The sequence below is a fragment of the Oncorhynchus masou genome, chromosome 19 (genome assembly GCF_036934945.1).
Source record: "Oncorhynchus masou masou isolate Uvic2021 chromosome 19, UVic_Omas_1.1, whole genome shotgun sequence".
Lineage (NCBI taxonomy): Eukaryota > Metazoa > Chordata > Actinopteri > Salmoniformes > Salmonidae > Oncorhynchus > Oncorhynchus masou.
Window position 1 is genome coordinate 21,227,543 of NC_088230.1, and position 18,013 is coordinate 21,245,555.

The 18,013-nt window shown below is 41.0% G+C and overlaps 1 protein-coding gene, 1 non-coding gene and 1 pseudogene across 2 annotated transcripts in view; 2 read left to right on the forward strand and 1 right to left on the reverse strand.

Moving 5' to 3' along the window:
• LOC135505991 (afadin-like) overlaps nt 1-7,018 on the forward strand; it is a 134,593-nt gene extending 127,575 nt beyond the window's left edge. Inside the window, 3 exon segments of the mRNA XM_064925310.1 lie at nt 1,232-1,541; nt 5,132-5,216; nt 5,393-7,018. Coding sequence (XP_064781382.1) covers nt 1,232-1,541; nt 5,132-5,216; nt 5,393-5,552 — 555 coding nt within the window. The 3' untranslated portion in view covers nt 5,553-7,018.
• Nucleotides 7,019-10,907: 3,889 nt separating this feature from the next.
• On the forward strand, nt 10,908-10,990 carry trnal-cag (transfer RNA leucine (anticodon CAG)). The gene has a single exon. It is a non-coding gene; the product is annotated as a tRNA-Leu (tRNA).
• Nucleotides 10,991-12,291: 1,301 nt separating this feature from the next.
• Nucleotides 12,292-14,559, reverse strand: LOC135505626 (tudor domain-containing protein 15-like; annotated as a pseudogene).
• Between the last annotated feature and the right edge of the window lie 3,454 nt (nt 14,560-18,013).

The window sequence follows — 18,013 nt, forward strand, 5'->3', positions numbered from 1 at the left end:
CTGACTTATCTTAATGAAACCTGGTGGTGTTTGGTCTGTCAGAGGCTAAGCATGTTTTTGGAGCACTAGTCTTTTGTGTCCTCAGTCCCAGTTAGTTACAGGGACATTGAATTACCAGTGGTCTGAGAGCAGCAGCACCCCTTCATCTTGCCTTGTGTGACATTGTTACAACATCCCAGTGCCATTTTGTTTTACTGTGTGACCATTGATTCAGCTGTTGTCTTTCTGTGAGTCATCCTCACACCACTGGTAATTGAAGCCCTGTAATAATGGCAATGATGTCCAACTGCATGGACTCATGATGGTCCCCTTCCTCTGTGTTATGTAATGTTATGTATGGATGTATGCATGTAACCCTCCTACCCCCAAAAAGCATGGAAGTCACTTTTTACGATATTTTACATTTGCTGGGAAGCCATAGTCATTTCATCAGGCACTGCTTGGAACCGCTGCTGGAATGCCCCACCCTCGCTGTGGTTTGTGGTGGTCATACCAGAGTACAATACATATCTGTTCCCCCACCATCCTCTCATCGATGACATATACCTACCCACCATACCACCCACTACGCACACACTAACCCAGGGGATCCATGTACAGAATCCAGAGCTGACCAATCTCTATTACTAGCTGGTACCTTTCCAGAGCTAAAACCATAGAATCCCTCCAAAAATCCCTGAATTGGAGTCTTCAAGCCTATCGGATCACTTGACTGTAGTCTATCCCAAACCACTTCAAACTGTTGGCCCCAGCTGTCAGAGAAGTCTCTTTATCCATCTTCACCTCTGGTGGTTCTCAACACAGCATGGAGGGAAGGAGAGGAAAAACAGCACATTTACATTTGAGTCATTTAGCAGATGATCTGATACAGAGTGACTTACATGAGCAATTAGGGATAAGTGCCTTGTTCGAGGGCACATCGACAGTTTTCAACTAGTCGGCTCATGGATTCAAACCAGCGACCTTTGTTACTGGCCCAACGCTCTTTACCACTAGGCTTCTCTACTAAAGTATTACAGAACCCAGTACACACAGAGCAGTCTCCCCCACCTCACACACACACACACACACAGACATACAGACACATAGTGGACAGATAAGGTGGAGGACTTGTCTGGGTGTCTTGTGGCCATGGGTAGTCTCCCTCCAGCAGAGGCAGAGTGAGTCAGGTCCAGCCAGCCATGCCTTGGTGAGAGTAGGCCACACTAACAGGCTCTTCCCATTCCCTTAGAGGAGGCAGGAGGAGGAGTACTACACACGTCTGGAGGAAGGGCGGCGCCGGCAGCACGAGGAGGCCGAGCGCAAGCTGCTGACGCCTGACGAGCCTGGTCTGTACAGACCTCCCCTCCCCAGGGACTACCAGCCTCAGCCCCCCCCTCCCACTGCATCCCCCGCAACCACTGCCACTAACGCTCCACCACCCCCGCCTCAGAGAAACACTTCCTACCTCAAAACCCAGGTCGTCTCCCCTGACGCCTTGTACACTGCCAAGTTTGTCTCGTACAATGACGAGGAGGATGAGGACACTTCAGGCCTAGCAGGTCAGGTTAAGCTCTCCTCCACCAGGAGGTCCTATGGCGACCTCCCGCCAGCGCACAAGCCGCAGCCGCCTGCGCGCAAGCCCCGCCCCCTGTCTGATGGGATCTTTCTGTCCAGCTCATTCCAGCCGCCGGCTGTCAATGCCAACAGTACTGCAGGGCAGCCCCCTCCCCCTCCCATCAAACCCAGCCTCGGCTTCATCCCGACAGGCAACTTTAAAGGTAGACACAGAAAGGAGAGAGGACACGCCTCCCGTATACCTCTCACTCCATATCTCTCATTCAGTCGTTCATGTTTTTTGTGTTATATTTTTGTGTTCCTGTTTTTCCAGTACAGAGGCGTTCTGGCTTCCATTTCCCCTTGTCCCTTTCTCCCACTCTATTTCTCTATCGACAATCCAATAGATCTGTATTGTAGTTGCCAATCCACTTGTAATTCGTTTTTTCTCCCATCAGTTTGTGTTATAGTTTGTTGTCCTCTTTTTTTGGAATTTCCACCCAACCACTAGCAAATCCGGTTCCATTTTTGTTTAATTTTCCCAATCCTTCTGTCAGAAAATGTCCTCTGTCCTCACCCATTCCTCTTCCTCCAATCATCTTTCTAGTGAGTAAAAGCAATCGGTAAACCTACCAACCCGTGATTCCCTGTGAAAGCACTCCAGATATCCAATCATAGTACTGTTGGTGTTGCCGCTCAACGCCCACCCACCCATGTGTGTTTGTTTTTGCTGAGGGGGTGGCCTCCCGCCTGCGGGCCCCACGGCTGCTTGGTGTTGGCTTTAAGGAACACTGAGACACTGACTTATCTATCACACAGACACTGTGGTGGGACCTGAGAGGAGCAGCTCTCTTTAGGCTCACTTGCACACCTGGCAAAGGGGAAAGATCTGTTGAGTGAGGCATTGTCTTTGTCTGTGGCTGTTTAAAGCTCTGTCAGGGCTCCCAACCAATCACTGATTAGATTACTGAGCAGTACTAATTCACTTGAATCTAGTTATATGGTCTTCATCTGTGGCACAATGTTTTCTATTTAAGCCTTTAGTGACCCCTACTGACAAAAGTAGAAACGTTCTATTATTTTCATCAACAGCTGAAACCAATGATATTCTATTTTATAAGTTATTAAAACGGTATTTATGCTTTCATAAAATGTTTAAAGATTAGCTTTGTTTTACATTTTAGGAATAGTCTGTATATTTTTGCTCAACAAACCACAATATTTAAAGCCTCTTGGTGAGAACAGAATTCAAGTGTAACGTGGATGTCAATTAAGGCAGCCCCCCGCACCTCTGGTGCAGAGTGGTTGGGATAAATGCGAAAGACACATTTCAGTTGAATACATTCAGTTGTACAACTGACTAGGTATCACCCTTTCCCTTAATATCTCTATCTAATGTTACTTTAAACACAATACATGTTCAGTGTTCCATTGGAAGCCGTAGCATAGTCTACTGTAGTAAATAACTTAATATTCACATCGTCCGGAACCACAGGATTGTGCCTTAATTTTCCAGACAGATGAGTTTGTTGGTACATGTTCTAAAAGAAAATATGAAAGTGACCCCCCCCCCCCGGATATGAACACTTTAAACAGCCATGGAGAAAAGATGTCACTAATGCAACACAGTCTAACAGTGTCAAGATGTTCAGTGACTGTCACCATGCATGTAACATCTGCACACAGCACCAGTGCCCTTCCCCTACCCAGTATGAATGATGATGATGTCTGGGCCTTTTGTTATTGTGTTGCATTCCTCACTCAAATTGAGAGACCAATCACTAACCTTGCTATAACCCCACATCAACATAACCCGCCTCTCTCCGTCACACGCCTCCCTGCGCTGAATCTATACTCAATCCAATCGACCTGATATCCATTGCTATCTACTGCCTCTGCTGCTTTGCACTCCTCCTTTCAGCGCTCAAGTGTTCTGTTCACTCCTTTTTGTGTCTTCTATGACTGTTCCAGTCTCTGCCGTCTGTCTGCCATGTCTCTGTTTTTGTGAATTTCATCTGGTATGCCCTGTCTGTCTGTCTGTGCCTTCTGTGTCTCTGGCTGTCCCGTCAGTCTGTCTGTGTCAGTGACATTGTCTAATGCTGCTGCTTGCCACCACCGCCTCCTCTGAGGGCCATGCCATGGTTCAGGTGACCCGTCTCCACCTGAATCATTGGCTCCCTCTGTTAACAATAATACATTCAGGCAGACGAATCCACTGGCAGCATCAAGAAGGGCAACCCAGCTCTCTGGTAGAGAAGACGTCTAGATGTCTAGCCAAAGGTTTTGACAAGGCTCAGATTCCTTCTTCTGCTCCACTTTATCTTAAAAGAATATCAGCTAAATCTGACTAATGTGAATATTTGGAACCAGGTGTAAGGAAAGGAAAACATTATCCATGGCACACGAATGTAGAAAGACCTTTGGTTGACTTTTATGCATTTTTACAATTACATCTGAACCCAAGTACTGTTCTGTATGAGCTTAAATTTGGCTTCCGAAAGAATGAAATCAACAAACCATGAAAAACTGTGTTTCTGTGGTGACTTAGTTACTGGAGGATTCAGGAGGTGTAGTTTTATCTCAGGGGACAAACGGATCTTGGATAGGTACCAACGTGTCAACCAGTCTGTAGACTCCGAGAGCCTGTTCTGTGCCAGAAGAACTTGACCCTGCCAGTGGAGTCCTGCCTCGGTTCACACATCAATGTGTTTGTGTCTGCCCTGCTATCCCTAGTTTCATTCATTTTAAACAAAGAAAAATCCACATGCATTTGAATGATGGTTGTGTTTCCATTCAGACACAGCATGTTGGAACACAACCAGTAAGATTCTATTAGTGGGAATTCTGGGTTAGTGTGAGAGACAGCAGCAACTGCGTTTGCCTGGCCCGGGCACACACGGACACGTGAACTTACTGATTAATGCCTTCTGTGGGTCAGAGATAGAGGTCACCTGGGGGTCAATGGTGTTGGGTTAGAAGTTAGAATGCCAGTTAAGCTACCCGAATCAGTCCTCATTCAGCCACCTGTGGCGTTGATGAGCTCCTAGCCAACATCCAGTTGTCATTAAGTAAAGTTTTGTCATAACAGGCTTGATGACAGTTTATCTTGGGTGCTACATGACTTAGTGGTTGACCTCCACTTTTGATCCCACAAACTTGTTTTGCAGACCCTGTTGCTTCAGGTGTGCCTTGGACTGTACTAACGCTATTCCCTCAGCTAATCTAGTCTCTGTGGCTTGTTTTGGTCTGTGGAAAAGGCACCGTTGTATAATTTGAACGTGACTGAAAAGTTGCTGGGTACAGATAACGATCATATGTAGCCTGGACTGTGACTTGGCAACAATTTACAGTTGACACGGTGTTATGTCACAATAACTTTGCATTGGTGTGCGATACTCTTTGTGTACTGAAGCAGGTAAATGTTATCCCAGGGAATACATTTAGTAAAGATATGTTATACACAGAAGTTATGTACCCAGCAGCTTTTTAAAAAATATTTAAAAAATAAACGCTATGGGTTTAACCTCCCAACATGGTACAAAGCATATTCATTAACTAATGTGCTCTGTTTCCCCAATTTAATGAATGAACATAGGATTTAATTCATACACTGGAAACACAACCGGGGTTGTAGGATCAGGAGAAGTTTACAAGGACCCGCGAGAGAAGTGGACGAAAGGGTGAGGCCTGCCATGCTCTCTCTCTCCATAAACAGACAATTCAACTGGGTCAGAGGAAATACTCTCAGACCGAATGAGGACTATAAGAAACTGAGACGTATGTAGGAATTCTCAGAACACACAACCTTGTACAGTATATGTTTTAAGTCGTATTGTGGTTGCTTTTCTCATTGCAGTGGTCAAGAACAGGAGAACACTTTAACTGAAGGAGCCCCGGAGAGTATGACATTCAAGGAGCGCCAGAGGCTCTTTTCCCAAGGGAAGGAAGTATCCAACAAAGTCAAGGCCTCACGAAAACTCATGGAGCTGGAAAATGAACTCAATACAAAGCAGTAGACAAGTAGCCTTAGCAAGAGGAATTGACCGCCAGGCCCCGACTGAGCAATGGGAAAGAGAGGCAGCTTTTGTTTCCCAGGGACTCCTTTTTTTTGTTTTTATTGAACAACTGGACCCATTACATACAATTTAGATGTATCGTTGCAATAGGTGAGACATTTATTTGCTTAATTTCCCTCTTAAACTATCAGATATTATAATAAAGCACTGTAAAAAAATAATAATAAATAACAAAAATTACTTATACTACTAAGACAAATTTGAAATCACATGAAGGGGAATATATTTTTGTTTGTAAAATGGTTCTTGGGTTAGGGATGAAAAGTTTTGTTCATTTAAACAATTTTAATAGCTTAATGTAATGTGGAATATTTTATGTTATTTTATGCTCTTTCTGCATTACATATTTTCACACTTTTAAATAAATGCCCAGGCGTACCAGACCAATCTTTTAAGTTTAACTTCTTTCTATACTCATTGATTCAAATGGAGTAATGTTGTCCATTCTGGTTTGCGATACACTGTATTCTTCATTCCTTAGAATGTGGCTTTAGTTTTGATCCAGGCATTACTGGAAGAGGATGACTTCCACATATATAAACTGGTTTACTGGGGGTCCACCTGAGTGCACGCCCACACTGTAAATATCTCTCTCCTTCCAAACATAACTCTCAATTCTTAATAGTAACAGCTCTCATTTGGTTTTCATCTTCAGAAATGGACGGTTCAGAGTTTATCCAACAGGGCATTTTATACAAGTGTGACGTAGGAAATTGAGATCAGGAACTCCTACCTTTTGGTTCTCACTGTAAATTGGGGGGGGGGTATCTTGTGTTTTCTATTCCCCCCCCACTTTTTAGTATTGATTTTCTTTGTTTGAATTTAACAGTAATTTGCAGGGTTGTGAAATTTGACCAGTTATATACATTGCCAGTATGCGGAAGGTGGAAGCGTACCATGATGGAAAATTACTACATTTTCAGTTCAAGTGATGATAATAAAAATCCAAAGTAAAAACCTTGTTTTGTTTAACAGGTATTTATTTGAACCTTATGTAATGTACTTGCACAGATTTTGTTTATTTAAAATGCTTGAGCATTCGGTTAAATCGATACAAACATGGAATACATTTGGGACCTATAGGCTACTGTAGGTAAATGCTGTTTTAAGGATTTGGGCAGAATGCTATTTACATGAAGTACATCTCTTCATTCACAGCTGTTTGAGAGACTCCATCTTGTGTGTAAATATGATTTTTTTTTTTCAGAACGTGGGCCAGATTTGACTATGTAAATGTTCATCATCCATAAAGTAATGGTATCAATATCCTGTTTCAGCTTTAAAGATGTTAACCGACATGTATACAAATGTATTCATGTTTCTCATTTTAGGTAACACATTTGAATCATTTAAATTGTTTCATGATAGCCTTTTGTAAATCATTAATAAATACAGATTTTACAAAATGCTGGAACTCTGTACAAATTTGTATAGAAATATTTACAATTGTTTTCTTTACATACTTTACCTATAGTTTCTTTGTGATAGTGATAATGCACCTCTTTGCAGTGTGTACTGGTGTATGTATCTTGTGTACATGCACATCTTGAAGACTCCTCCAAGGAACTATGGATTTGAGAGGAACATATGATTACTGACGTGAGTAGTAGGCCTAACCTTGGTATGTCTGTCTTTGGACTAAGGTTGTTTTTTTACATTATTATAGTCAATTATGTAATGTTCCCTAGAAAGACATTCCTCAGTGACTGAAGAAACTCCATACAGTGGGTGGCTTGAGGTATTAAGATCTGCAGCATCAATCCTAAACTGTGGAACTGGGCAGCCTATTTTCACATCACCGATTATCCTTTTGTGCAACACTATTTTCCTATCAGAAGGAAAACATTGAAGTCTATGTTAGGTGTGGTATTGAACTGTTAGGGTTGATGACAATGTATAGGTCTGATCATGATGGGACCACAAAGCATTTTGAAAATGGCACGTTCTGCTGCAGCTGGGAGCACAGAAACTGGCCAAATTCTACTCTCACTTGCAACCATTTTTTGGCTATCAGCGGAGCCTTCTCTGGCAATGAAACAGTTCATTCAGCCTCATTTACTGCCTTTAAAAAAATTCTGATATGGCTGACTTGCTTAAACAAATGTGGGTTCTACTGACAATTGAGATGTTCAAACTATGGCACAAGGGGACAACAAGTGGATAAGAGGCCATCTGTAATTTCGATTAAGCCAAGCGAGCTATGACAGACGTAGTCAATATAGCTTTTTGTACGGAGACAGAATTCAGAACATGGGCCGTTAGTGTTCTCCCTGTACACCAACTCAGAACCGTAGGATAAATAAAGGGGGCATATAAGCAGACAATGAAAGCTCTTACAATATTCAAATACATTTCTCAAAAACAGGTTATAGGCTGCATGTGCACCAAATTATTAGGGTGATGCACATGGGCTACTAACAGCTTACGACACAACACACACACTGTATTACTTTCTTAGCTACAGTATACAGATGAGAGAGGCCTGTAATTTTCATCATAGTTTACAAATATATTCATTACAAATCCTACAATGGGATTTTGGGGATTTTTTTTCTCATTGTGTCTGTCATAGTTGAAGTGTACCTATGATGAAAATTACAGGCCTCATCTTTTTAAGTGGGAGAACTTGCACAATTGGTGGCTAACTAAATATTTTTTGCCCCACTGTACACTAAGTTGATTGTGCCTTTAAACAGCTTGGAAAATTCCAGAAAATTATGTAATGACTTCTGATAGACTAATTGACATCATTTGAGTCAATTGGAGGTGTACCTTCAAACCCAGTGCCTCTTGGCTTGACATCATGGGAAAATCAAAGAAATCAGCCAAGCCCTCAGAAAAAAATTGTAGACCTCCACAAGTCTGGTTTATCCTTGAGAGCAATTTCCAATGGGACAACATTCACGCAACTTGTTATGGGAAGCTTGTGGAAGGCTACCTAAATCGTTTGACTTAGTTAAACAGTTTTAAGGCAATGCTACCGAATACTAATTGAGTGTATGTAAACTTCTGACCCACTGGAATGTGATGAAAGAAATAAAAGCTTAAATAAATAATTCTCTCTACTATTATTCTGACATTTCACATTCTTAAAATAAAGTGGTGATCCTAACTGACCTAAGACAGGGAATTTTTACTAGGATTAAATGTCAGGAATTGTGAAAAGCTGAGGTTAAATGTATTTGGCTAAGGTGTATGTGAACTTCCAACTTCAGCTGTACATATCTCCCTAGCTGAATGAACTGTTTCGCTGCCAGACAAGGCTTCACTGATAGCCAGGTGTAGCAATGGTAAGATGTTAGGACAGCTTTATGTAGGCCCTAACAGTTTGTGGGCACCGTTTGTCACCGTTAGTGCAATTAATGTATTGTTTAGTGTTGTGTTGTCGCTTTGCTGGTATGCATCCCACTTTTTTCCCCCGCCTCACCAAGATTTACATGTTGAAATTGCCACTGTTTATGGCCAATGAGCACCAATACGTTTTATCTATAATTTATTTTCATATGACAAGGCTTAAAAAGGATTTGCCAGTAGATTGTCTTGACTCATGATGATGACTGCTAGTTAAGATTTTGAAAGTATCAAAGCTACTTCAAAAGCCAATTTTATTTAACTAGGCAAGTCCATAAAGAACAATTTCTTATTTATAATGACTGCCGACCCCAGCCAAACCTTAACCCAGATGATGCTGGATCAATTGTGTGCCACCCTATGAGACTCCCAATCACATCCAGTTGTAATACAGCTCCGGATTGAACCAGGGTTTGTAGTGATGTGTCTATCACTAAGATACAGTACCTTAGGCTGCTGCGCCACTCGGGAGCCCCCCAATGACCTTGAGCCTTCTTGGATGGGCACTTCTAATGTAACTCTATGGCAGCACCCAAGAGGCTTGAATTTTCAAGCTCTAACCTTAGACTTGGCGGTGACGTAGTATCCCCTTGAGGGACAGAACACTGAGCCAATCATGGTGCAACGTTCTGGATTTTCTGCTGGTTTGCCCCACCACAGAAAGCACCGAGCTCGGCTGAAACATGCATTTTGGAGCTCCTTTACTCAAGAAAACAAAAAAAGATACCATGTTTGTATAAGACTTTATTAACTCAGTGATATATTTTTTTTACATTGTTTGCAAACTGATATGTGACATATTAATGCCAAAATAACACGCAAAACAGGCACTGCAGTAGCTACTAGTGCAAGCGCAATGTTTATACCCTTTAGGCAAGTGTAGGTCAATTTGTAGAGAATGCTATACCATTAGATGGTCCAACGGCAAAGACGACGCTGTCGGACAGCAGTGAAGAAACAATGTAGCAGTCTAGAATGTGTTAGCAGCCTTGCACGAGATGCAACGTTGCAACCACATAACATAATATTAAACACTTTGGTTGAAATGAATTGGCTACAAAATGCATAGAAAACCTGCTTAAATGAGGTTAACTGCGATGATATATACCACAACCCACTAACATGATTATCAGATTTTGTGTGCTAATGTAATGCTAACAAGGAAGTGAGCACGAGAACATCTTGCAAAAGCACGTGATTTCTAGACAGCAATTTAGTGCTACATTCAGTCCGCATCGCGGAAATGCAATTTTACAGCGTGAATGGAATGTAAAGGCAATGTTCCTGCTTCAATTATACCTTGTTGTCTGTGCCCAATACTGTTTGTACCATGTACCATAGCATGCTGCTACCATGCTATGTTTTGTTTTAAGTCTCTCTTTATGTAGTGTTGTGGTGTCTCTCTTGTCATGATGTGTGTTTTGTCCAATATGTTTATTTTTAATCCCAGCCCCAGTCCCCACATGATGTTTTTTTGCCTTTTGGTAGGCTGTCATTGGAAAAATAAAAATAAATTATCTGACTTGCACAGTTAAATAAAGGTTCAATTTAAAAAATAAACGGAGACTGCATTCACAGTAAACGCTGCATATGTCGGCCCAATCTGAAATTACCTTTATATTTCTATCGCGGAATCTGTAGAATAAAAAACTGGCGCACACCCAGACACATTATTTTGTGTGAAGGTGCTGACAAACAAGGGACTAACTATAAACTCAAAAAAAATAGTCGCACAATCCATATATCAACTCCCGGATGATTATTGGGTATACCCAATAAATTACTGGAAGATGATATATGGAGTGTGCGACTCTTTATTTGTATAGTTTATCACGGAATCTGTAACACTTACATTTTACAGATTCGATGCCTCAATCTAAAAAAAAAAACGTATCTAGTTCAAATAGCTATACTAATAGCCAACTGATGTCATGCTTAATGTGAGTCAGGATGGCCGAGCGGTCTAAGGCGCTGCGTTCAGGTCGCAGTCTCCCCTGGAGGCGTGGGTTCGAATCCCACTTCTGACAGTATATTTTTCTACATAAACAGTATGGTACAGCGTTGTGACCTGAATCCACTCTCGACGGCTTTAATTGTTATTATTTTACATAACAAACGATTGTTACACATCGATTATTGACAATCCATTCACAACCAATCTGTAACAAATAACAGCATTATAAAAGTGGAAATTGCGTTTCAATTACTGAAATGAGTCCGATTATTTTGTTAAAGGCATACTTGAGTAATTGTCTATTAAGATATTTTTACTTTTACTCAATTTGACGGTTGGGTGCTTTTCCCACCACTGGTTATTTGTGGCCAGTGGTGGAAAAACGGTCATACTTGAGTATAAGTAAAGATACCTTAATAGAAAATGACTCAAGTAAAAGTCACCCAGCAAAATTCTACTTATGTAAAATTCTAAAAGTATTTGGTTTAAAATATACTTAAATATCACAATTAAATGTAATTGCTAAAATATACTTAAGTATCAAAAGTAAAAGTATAAATCCTTTCAAATTCCTTATATTAAACAAACCAGATGGCACCATTTTCTTGTTTTTTTTAAAATGTATTTATGGAAAGCCAGGGGCACAGTCCAACATTCAGACATAATTTACAAACAAAGCATGTGTTTAGTGAGTCCACCAGATCAGAGGCAGTAGGGATGTCCAGGGATGTTTGGTTGATAAGTGTGGGAATTTGATTATTTTCCTGTCATGCTAAGCATTCAAAATAAGTACTTTTTGGGTGTCAAGGAAAATGTATGGAGTAAAAAGTACAATGTTTTCTTAAGGAATGTAGTGAAGTAAAAGAAAAGTTGTCAAAAATATATAAAGTAAAGTACAGATACCCAAAAAAACACTTAAGTAAAAATACTTTAAAGTACTACTTAAGTACTTTACACCACTGAAAATAACCATAATCAATTACAGTACATTATGGCATCAAAACCAAAGAAAAAAGTAGGCCTATCAAATTACTAACTTGAATATCAGTATAGTCATAACATTTTTGCAGTTTGCCTGAATATCCCAATAGTATTTTTGTTCGATAAGCAAGAGGCACAATATCATTCAAACAAAAGGACATTTCACTTCAGTTTTTATGATACATGAATATCAAGACTAAACTGTGCCAATCAGAAATTGCAGGCTCCATTTGCTGAATGAACACTCCATTCATCAACCCATTGAGATGTCCTCTGTAGGTAAATAGATGCATGCCGTACAACTGCCCTGTGGCACTGGTCGACTTTTGTTCATTTTGCCAAGCGTGGAAGTCCTTTGACATTCTCCTCACTTGTCAGAGTGTACGTTTTGTCTTAATTTCCATAGTCAACAACCTCCACCGTGAAATGGCCATTTGAAGCATTATCTGTTACAACTGCACAGTAGAGTACACCATCCTCTTCATATTCAGCAGCAACATGGTTCTCCATGGTTTCTTTAAACAGCTCAGCGTTAAACAGCTCAATCCATTAACAGAATGGATTGTTCATCATTTTCAATTTGGATTTTTAAAAATCTGTTTATGGTATTGATTTGGGAGACAAACCCCAGACCTCGGAACCCTGATTTTATTTTGGGATCAGGGGGGAGTTGTGCAAGTTTTGGCAATTGGATGGAGCAAACTATTTCTTGGAGTTTGGAGGAACTGTCTACATCACTTTGATCTATTTTTCCTTCTGTCCTTTCCTCACATTTGAACTATGTGATTATTTTCACTGTGCTCTTTCTAATCTTACTGGGCATCAGGACACTTTGGTGGGTTTGCTTTTTGAGCATTTAAAGACTGCTTCTTTTGATGTTGGTGCTTGTTGTGGCCAGTAACACACTTTCAGAATGAAGTCTGTCTAGTTTTTTTATCAAGTTTTGTTCTTCAATTGCTCTTTGTGTCCTTCATGACCCCTCACAGGTCCACTGTTGCTTTTCTTCTCCTTGTGTTTTTGATTAGCAATGAGCGGTTTTGACGTTTCTCATTGTTGTTTATGTCAACATCAAACAGATTGAAAGAGACAGTCCCATCCTCATTCTTTCTTGCAACAACAGCTTGAAGTGGCTAGTGGAGAATGGATTTCTCCAGCCATTTGTTGACCTCTGCAAAGTTGTCCTTTTTCAGGATTTGTTCAACTGCATCTCAATGCCTGGATGGGAGTGAACAGTAAATCTGCTTAATGTCTGGGAATAGACATTAAATAGTTTTCGTTTTTTCAACGATATACATGTTTCCATAGTCCACAGCCAAAACATGTTTAGAAGCAGATTAGACTGAACAGGGCAAGCCACATCCCTGTACCATTTGCCTTTACCGTAATATTATGCCAGGCAAAGTTTTCCAATACCAGGACCAGAGTTGGCACGCAGAATTTCTTCACTTTTCATGATGACTTTCTACATCAAGTCTTCAATCATTTCAGTATTTCTGTCCAACTGGCAATACATCTCCCATGGCCTGCACACATGAGTGACACAGACTTGCTCTTCACTTCTGCATCTCAAGTTGAAGGAGGAATGGACAAAAGAGTCAGGGCATTCTGATGGCATAAGCTGCATAGAGGTTTGCCCTTCTCTTGCGAGACCTTTTTCCGCAAGCTTCTTTGTTGCATTCTGTGGAGTGTTCTGGAGGTCAACAACATTGTTTTTTTACATACAGTTGAAAGTGTGCACTGCGTGTCAAATTCACTGAATGGCTTTGAGTGATGTCCTTCAGTAAATCTCATGCCTCTGTGCATCAATCACCACCGCTGCCTTTTGCAGGTTCAATCAAGTTGTAAAGGCTTCATCTAAACGCTTGCCCCTCAAGATCAAGGAATTCTGGCACTATTGCTTGAAGATCGTGCACACTCTTTTGCTACTATCCCGTTGTCCACAAATATCACTTCGACTTCGTCTTGCTGTGCTCCGACAATGCAGGCTCTGTACCATCTGCCGGCATCTTCAGACTTGGCAACAACTTGAAACACCTGCCTGCATGGGAATAGTGTGTGTATGGTAATGCTCCTGGATCGCTTCCATCATTTCCTTCACGTTGGGGATCTTGCTTTTCAGCTGGCACCAAAAATCTGAGGGTGTGTTGATGTGAGCGCATTGCACAGCTATCTCACCTCCGAATGTCAGTGCTTTGAATTTCACAGTCGGATTCTTGTCTTTTGGGGTTCTTGACTTTGGGCTTTCAGGTTTCTTTTCACAGCCATCCGATTCAGAAATGTCCCACATATCTTTGGGAGAGTTCCTGGTGACTCCACTCGTGCTTAATCCATTTCCACTAACTTGTCCTTTTCTACAGAACTTCTGTTTCATCATTTTCTTCTCCATCTCGCTCTTAAGTATCACAGGCTCAGAGGGAGTGTATTTCCAGAATTATACATGCTTGGTTGTGGTCAGGAGCTCTGTGATGTGTTGTTTTCCCTCTCATACAAATCAACCACATATCCATCTTTCCTTATGTGGACAACATGCACAAAGCGAGCTTTGTTGGAGACTGCTCGTCTGAAGTATTCTGTGGCAAAGATTCTCCATACATCATCGTCGGCAAAAGGCTTGACATTCACGAGAGAACAACTGAGGACAAATTGATCTTCTTGATGCATATATAGTGCATTTGGAAAGTATTCAGACCCCTTGACTTTTTCCACATTTTGTTACGTTACAGCCTTATTCTAACATGTATGATTTCCCCCACTCATCAATCTACACACAATACTGACAAAGTAAAAACAGGTTTTTAGACATTTTTGCACATTTATTTAAAATAAAATAAAAACGTAAATATCACATGTATGTAAGTATTCAGACCCTATACTTAGTACCTTGTTGAAGCACCTCTGGCAGCGATTACAGCCTTGAGTCTTCTTGGGTATGATGCTACAAGCTTGACACACCTGTATTTGGGGATTTTCTCCCAATCTTCTCTGCAGATCCATTCAAGCTCTGTCAGGTTGGATGGGGAGCGTTGCTGCACAGCTATTTTCAGGTCACTCCAAATATGTTAGATCGGGTTCAAGCCTGGGCTCTGCCTGGGCCACTCAAGGACATTCGGAGACTTGTCCCGAAGCCATTCCTGCGATGTCTTGGCTGTGTGCTTATAGTCGTTGTCCTGTTGGAAGGAGAATCTTCGCCCCAGTCTGAGGTCCTGAGAGCTCTGGAGCAGGTTTTCATCAAGTATCTCTCTGTACTTTGCTCCATTTATCTTCCTCTCGATCTTGACTAGTCTCACAGAAAACAATTCAATTATCACAACACATAGGTTGTAATATGGCTTTTTTCCTGGATTAGCTTCCCTGGTCATTTTACCCACGCACCTACTGCCCTAGATTAGAATATGTGAAGATGTATGCATAACAGCAAATGATCATAGACAAACGTTAGCTGGTGCATGGCTACATAGTGAACTCACACGTGTCATGATGTCACGTGTGCTCTCTCTCCGGCCTCCAGGTCACCAGGCAGCTCATTATGGTGCACACCTGTCACCATCGTTACCCGCATCTGCGCATAATGACACTCACCTGGACTCCATCACCTCCTTGATTACCTGCCCTAGATATGTCACTCCCTTTGGTTCCTTCCCCAGGTGTCATTGTTCTGTTTCCTGTCTGTTCGTGTTACTTGTTTTGTATTATGTTTCATTTATTAATTAAAATACTCACTCCCTGAACTAGCTTCCCGACTCTCAGCGCACATCATTACACATGAGAAGTATAACAGACTAGCTATCCAACTGACATATCAAATTAATTCCCTAAGTCAAACATTAAATTAGATATGGCTATGAAAATACTATTAGAAGTTTGGACAATATTTACAGTACAGCATGGGTAGCTATGAACTGGAATCTGGGTTTACAGAAAGCGTTATCTTTTAAACCCAGGAAGCAGCAATTCAACTTGCCATTCACCAGCGTTTCAATCTTAATATAAAAACATGCTGGGTACTTTACCAAAGAATGGCGTTTAGAAAGGAATCTATCGGCATTACTGCCGTCCCTGCCAGTATTTACTTCCAAAAAAGGTTTAAGTAAAAAGTTGCATGGAACTAAAAAAATGCCTCATCTTGGAAGAACCTAAACATTGTTTTAGAGCAAGTGCGCATGCCCTATTCTTTGGTAAATTGGCCTGAATATTTTCACATGATTAAGCTTTAAAGGTGAATGGCAAATTGAATGGCTGTTTCCTGGGCATAAAGGAGAATGGCTCCTGTAAACCCAGATTATGGTTCAGGCAGTACTCGAGCCACAACTCAATACCATTGGTGCTAACTATTCTCCGCATGGAAATTAGCGAGCTAGCTACATGTAGCTGGTTGCGTTGCAAGGTAGCTAAATTACACAACTACCACAAATGGAATCTGACAGGCAGCTACAATAAACACAATAATTCTGTGACAAATAGCATGTTGGCTGTTACATTTTTGTTGTTAGAAATGACTGTAGGCTACCTTAATTTAATTGAAGACCCATCCAACTTCGGATCAGCAGTCAACAGCTGTGACCTTGAAAAGGACGGAGAAAAATCGAACTTCCTCCCTATACAGTTGATGTCGGACGTTTACATACACTTAGGTTGGAGTCATTAAAACTCGTTTTTCAATCACTCCACAAATATCTTGTTAACAAACTATAGTTTTGGCAAGTCAGTTAGGACATCTACTTTGTGCATCACACAAGTCATTTTTCCAACAATTGTTTACATACAGATTATTTCACTTATAACTCACTGTATCACAATTCCAGTGGGTCAGAGGTTTACATACACTAAGTTGACTGTGCCTTTAAACAGCTGACCATCGTTATGTTTGGAGAAAAAGGGGGAGGCTTGCAAGACGAAGAACACCATCCCAACCGTGAAGCACGGGGTGGCAGCATCATGTTGTGGGGGTGCTTTGCTGCAGGAGGGACTGGTGGACTTCACAAAATAGATTACATCATAAGGGTGAAAAATGACGTGGATATATTGAAGCAACATCTCAAGACATCAGTCAGGAAGTTAAAGCTTGGTCGCAAATGGGTCTTCCAAATGGACAATGACTATACTACCAAAGTTGTGGCAAAATGTCTTAAGGACAACAAAGTCAAGGTATTGGAGTGGCCATCACAAAGCCCTGACCTCAATCCTAGAGAAAATTTGTGGTCAGAACTGTAAAAAGCGTGTGCGAGCAAGAAGGCCTACAAACCTGACTCAGTTACACCAGCTCTGTCAGGAGGAATGGGCCAAAATTCACCCAACTTATTGTGGGAAGCTTGTGAAAGGCTACCCAAAATGTTTGACCCAAGTTAAACAATTTAAAGGCAATGCTACCAAATACTAATTGAGTGTATGTAAACTTCTGACCCACTGGGAATGTGATGAAAGAAATAAAAGCTGAAATAAATCATTCTCTCTACTATTATTCTGACATTTCACATTCTTAAATAAAGTGGTGATCCTAATTGACATAAGACTGATAATTTTTACTAGGATTAAATGTCAGGAGTTGTGAAAAACTGAGTTTAAATGTATTTGGCTAAGGTGTATGCAAACTTCCGACTTCAACTGTACCTGCTGCATCGGTAAGAATAGCACAAGGTATCACCCCCCCCCCCCCCTCCTTAAAGAAATGTATGGAAAATTATGTGAGAATTTGCCCAGCAAACTAAATATTCGATAAAATAACACAGTATTTAATTAAATGTCAGGTTTGAAACGGATTTGTTGTGTTCAGATGCAACTTTAGAGCAAAAAAAACGTATTGGCTTGACTACACTGGAGGGGGACACCCCGAGTAGCATTTGATACAAGGCCTATATCCTTGTTGCTGAAATACTGTTTCATTTAGGTATTTCGCACAAACACACAGGAAATAATTATGCGTAAACAAATACACAGCTTTATTGCATAGATGATTCAATTTTAGATTAAAATAGCAAACACTTATTTGTCTGCTAACGGCATAAGGTGCGAGGCAGTGCAGGACTACAGCAGACCAAGGATAGATGTTGGCTTTTTGGTTAATCATTGATAGACTGAATCAGCGCCCCGTCCTCTGCAAATATGATAAATGAATCCC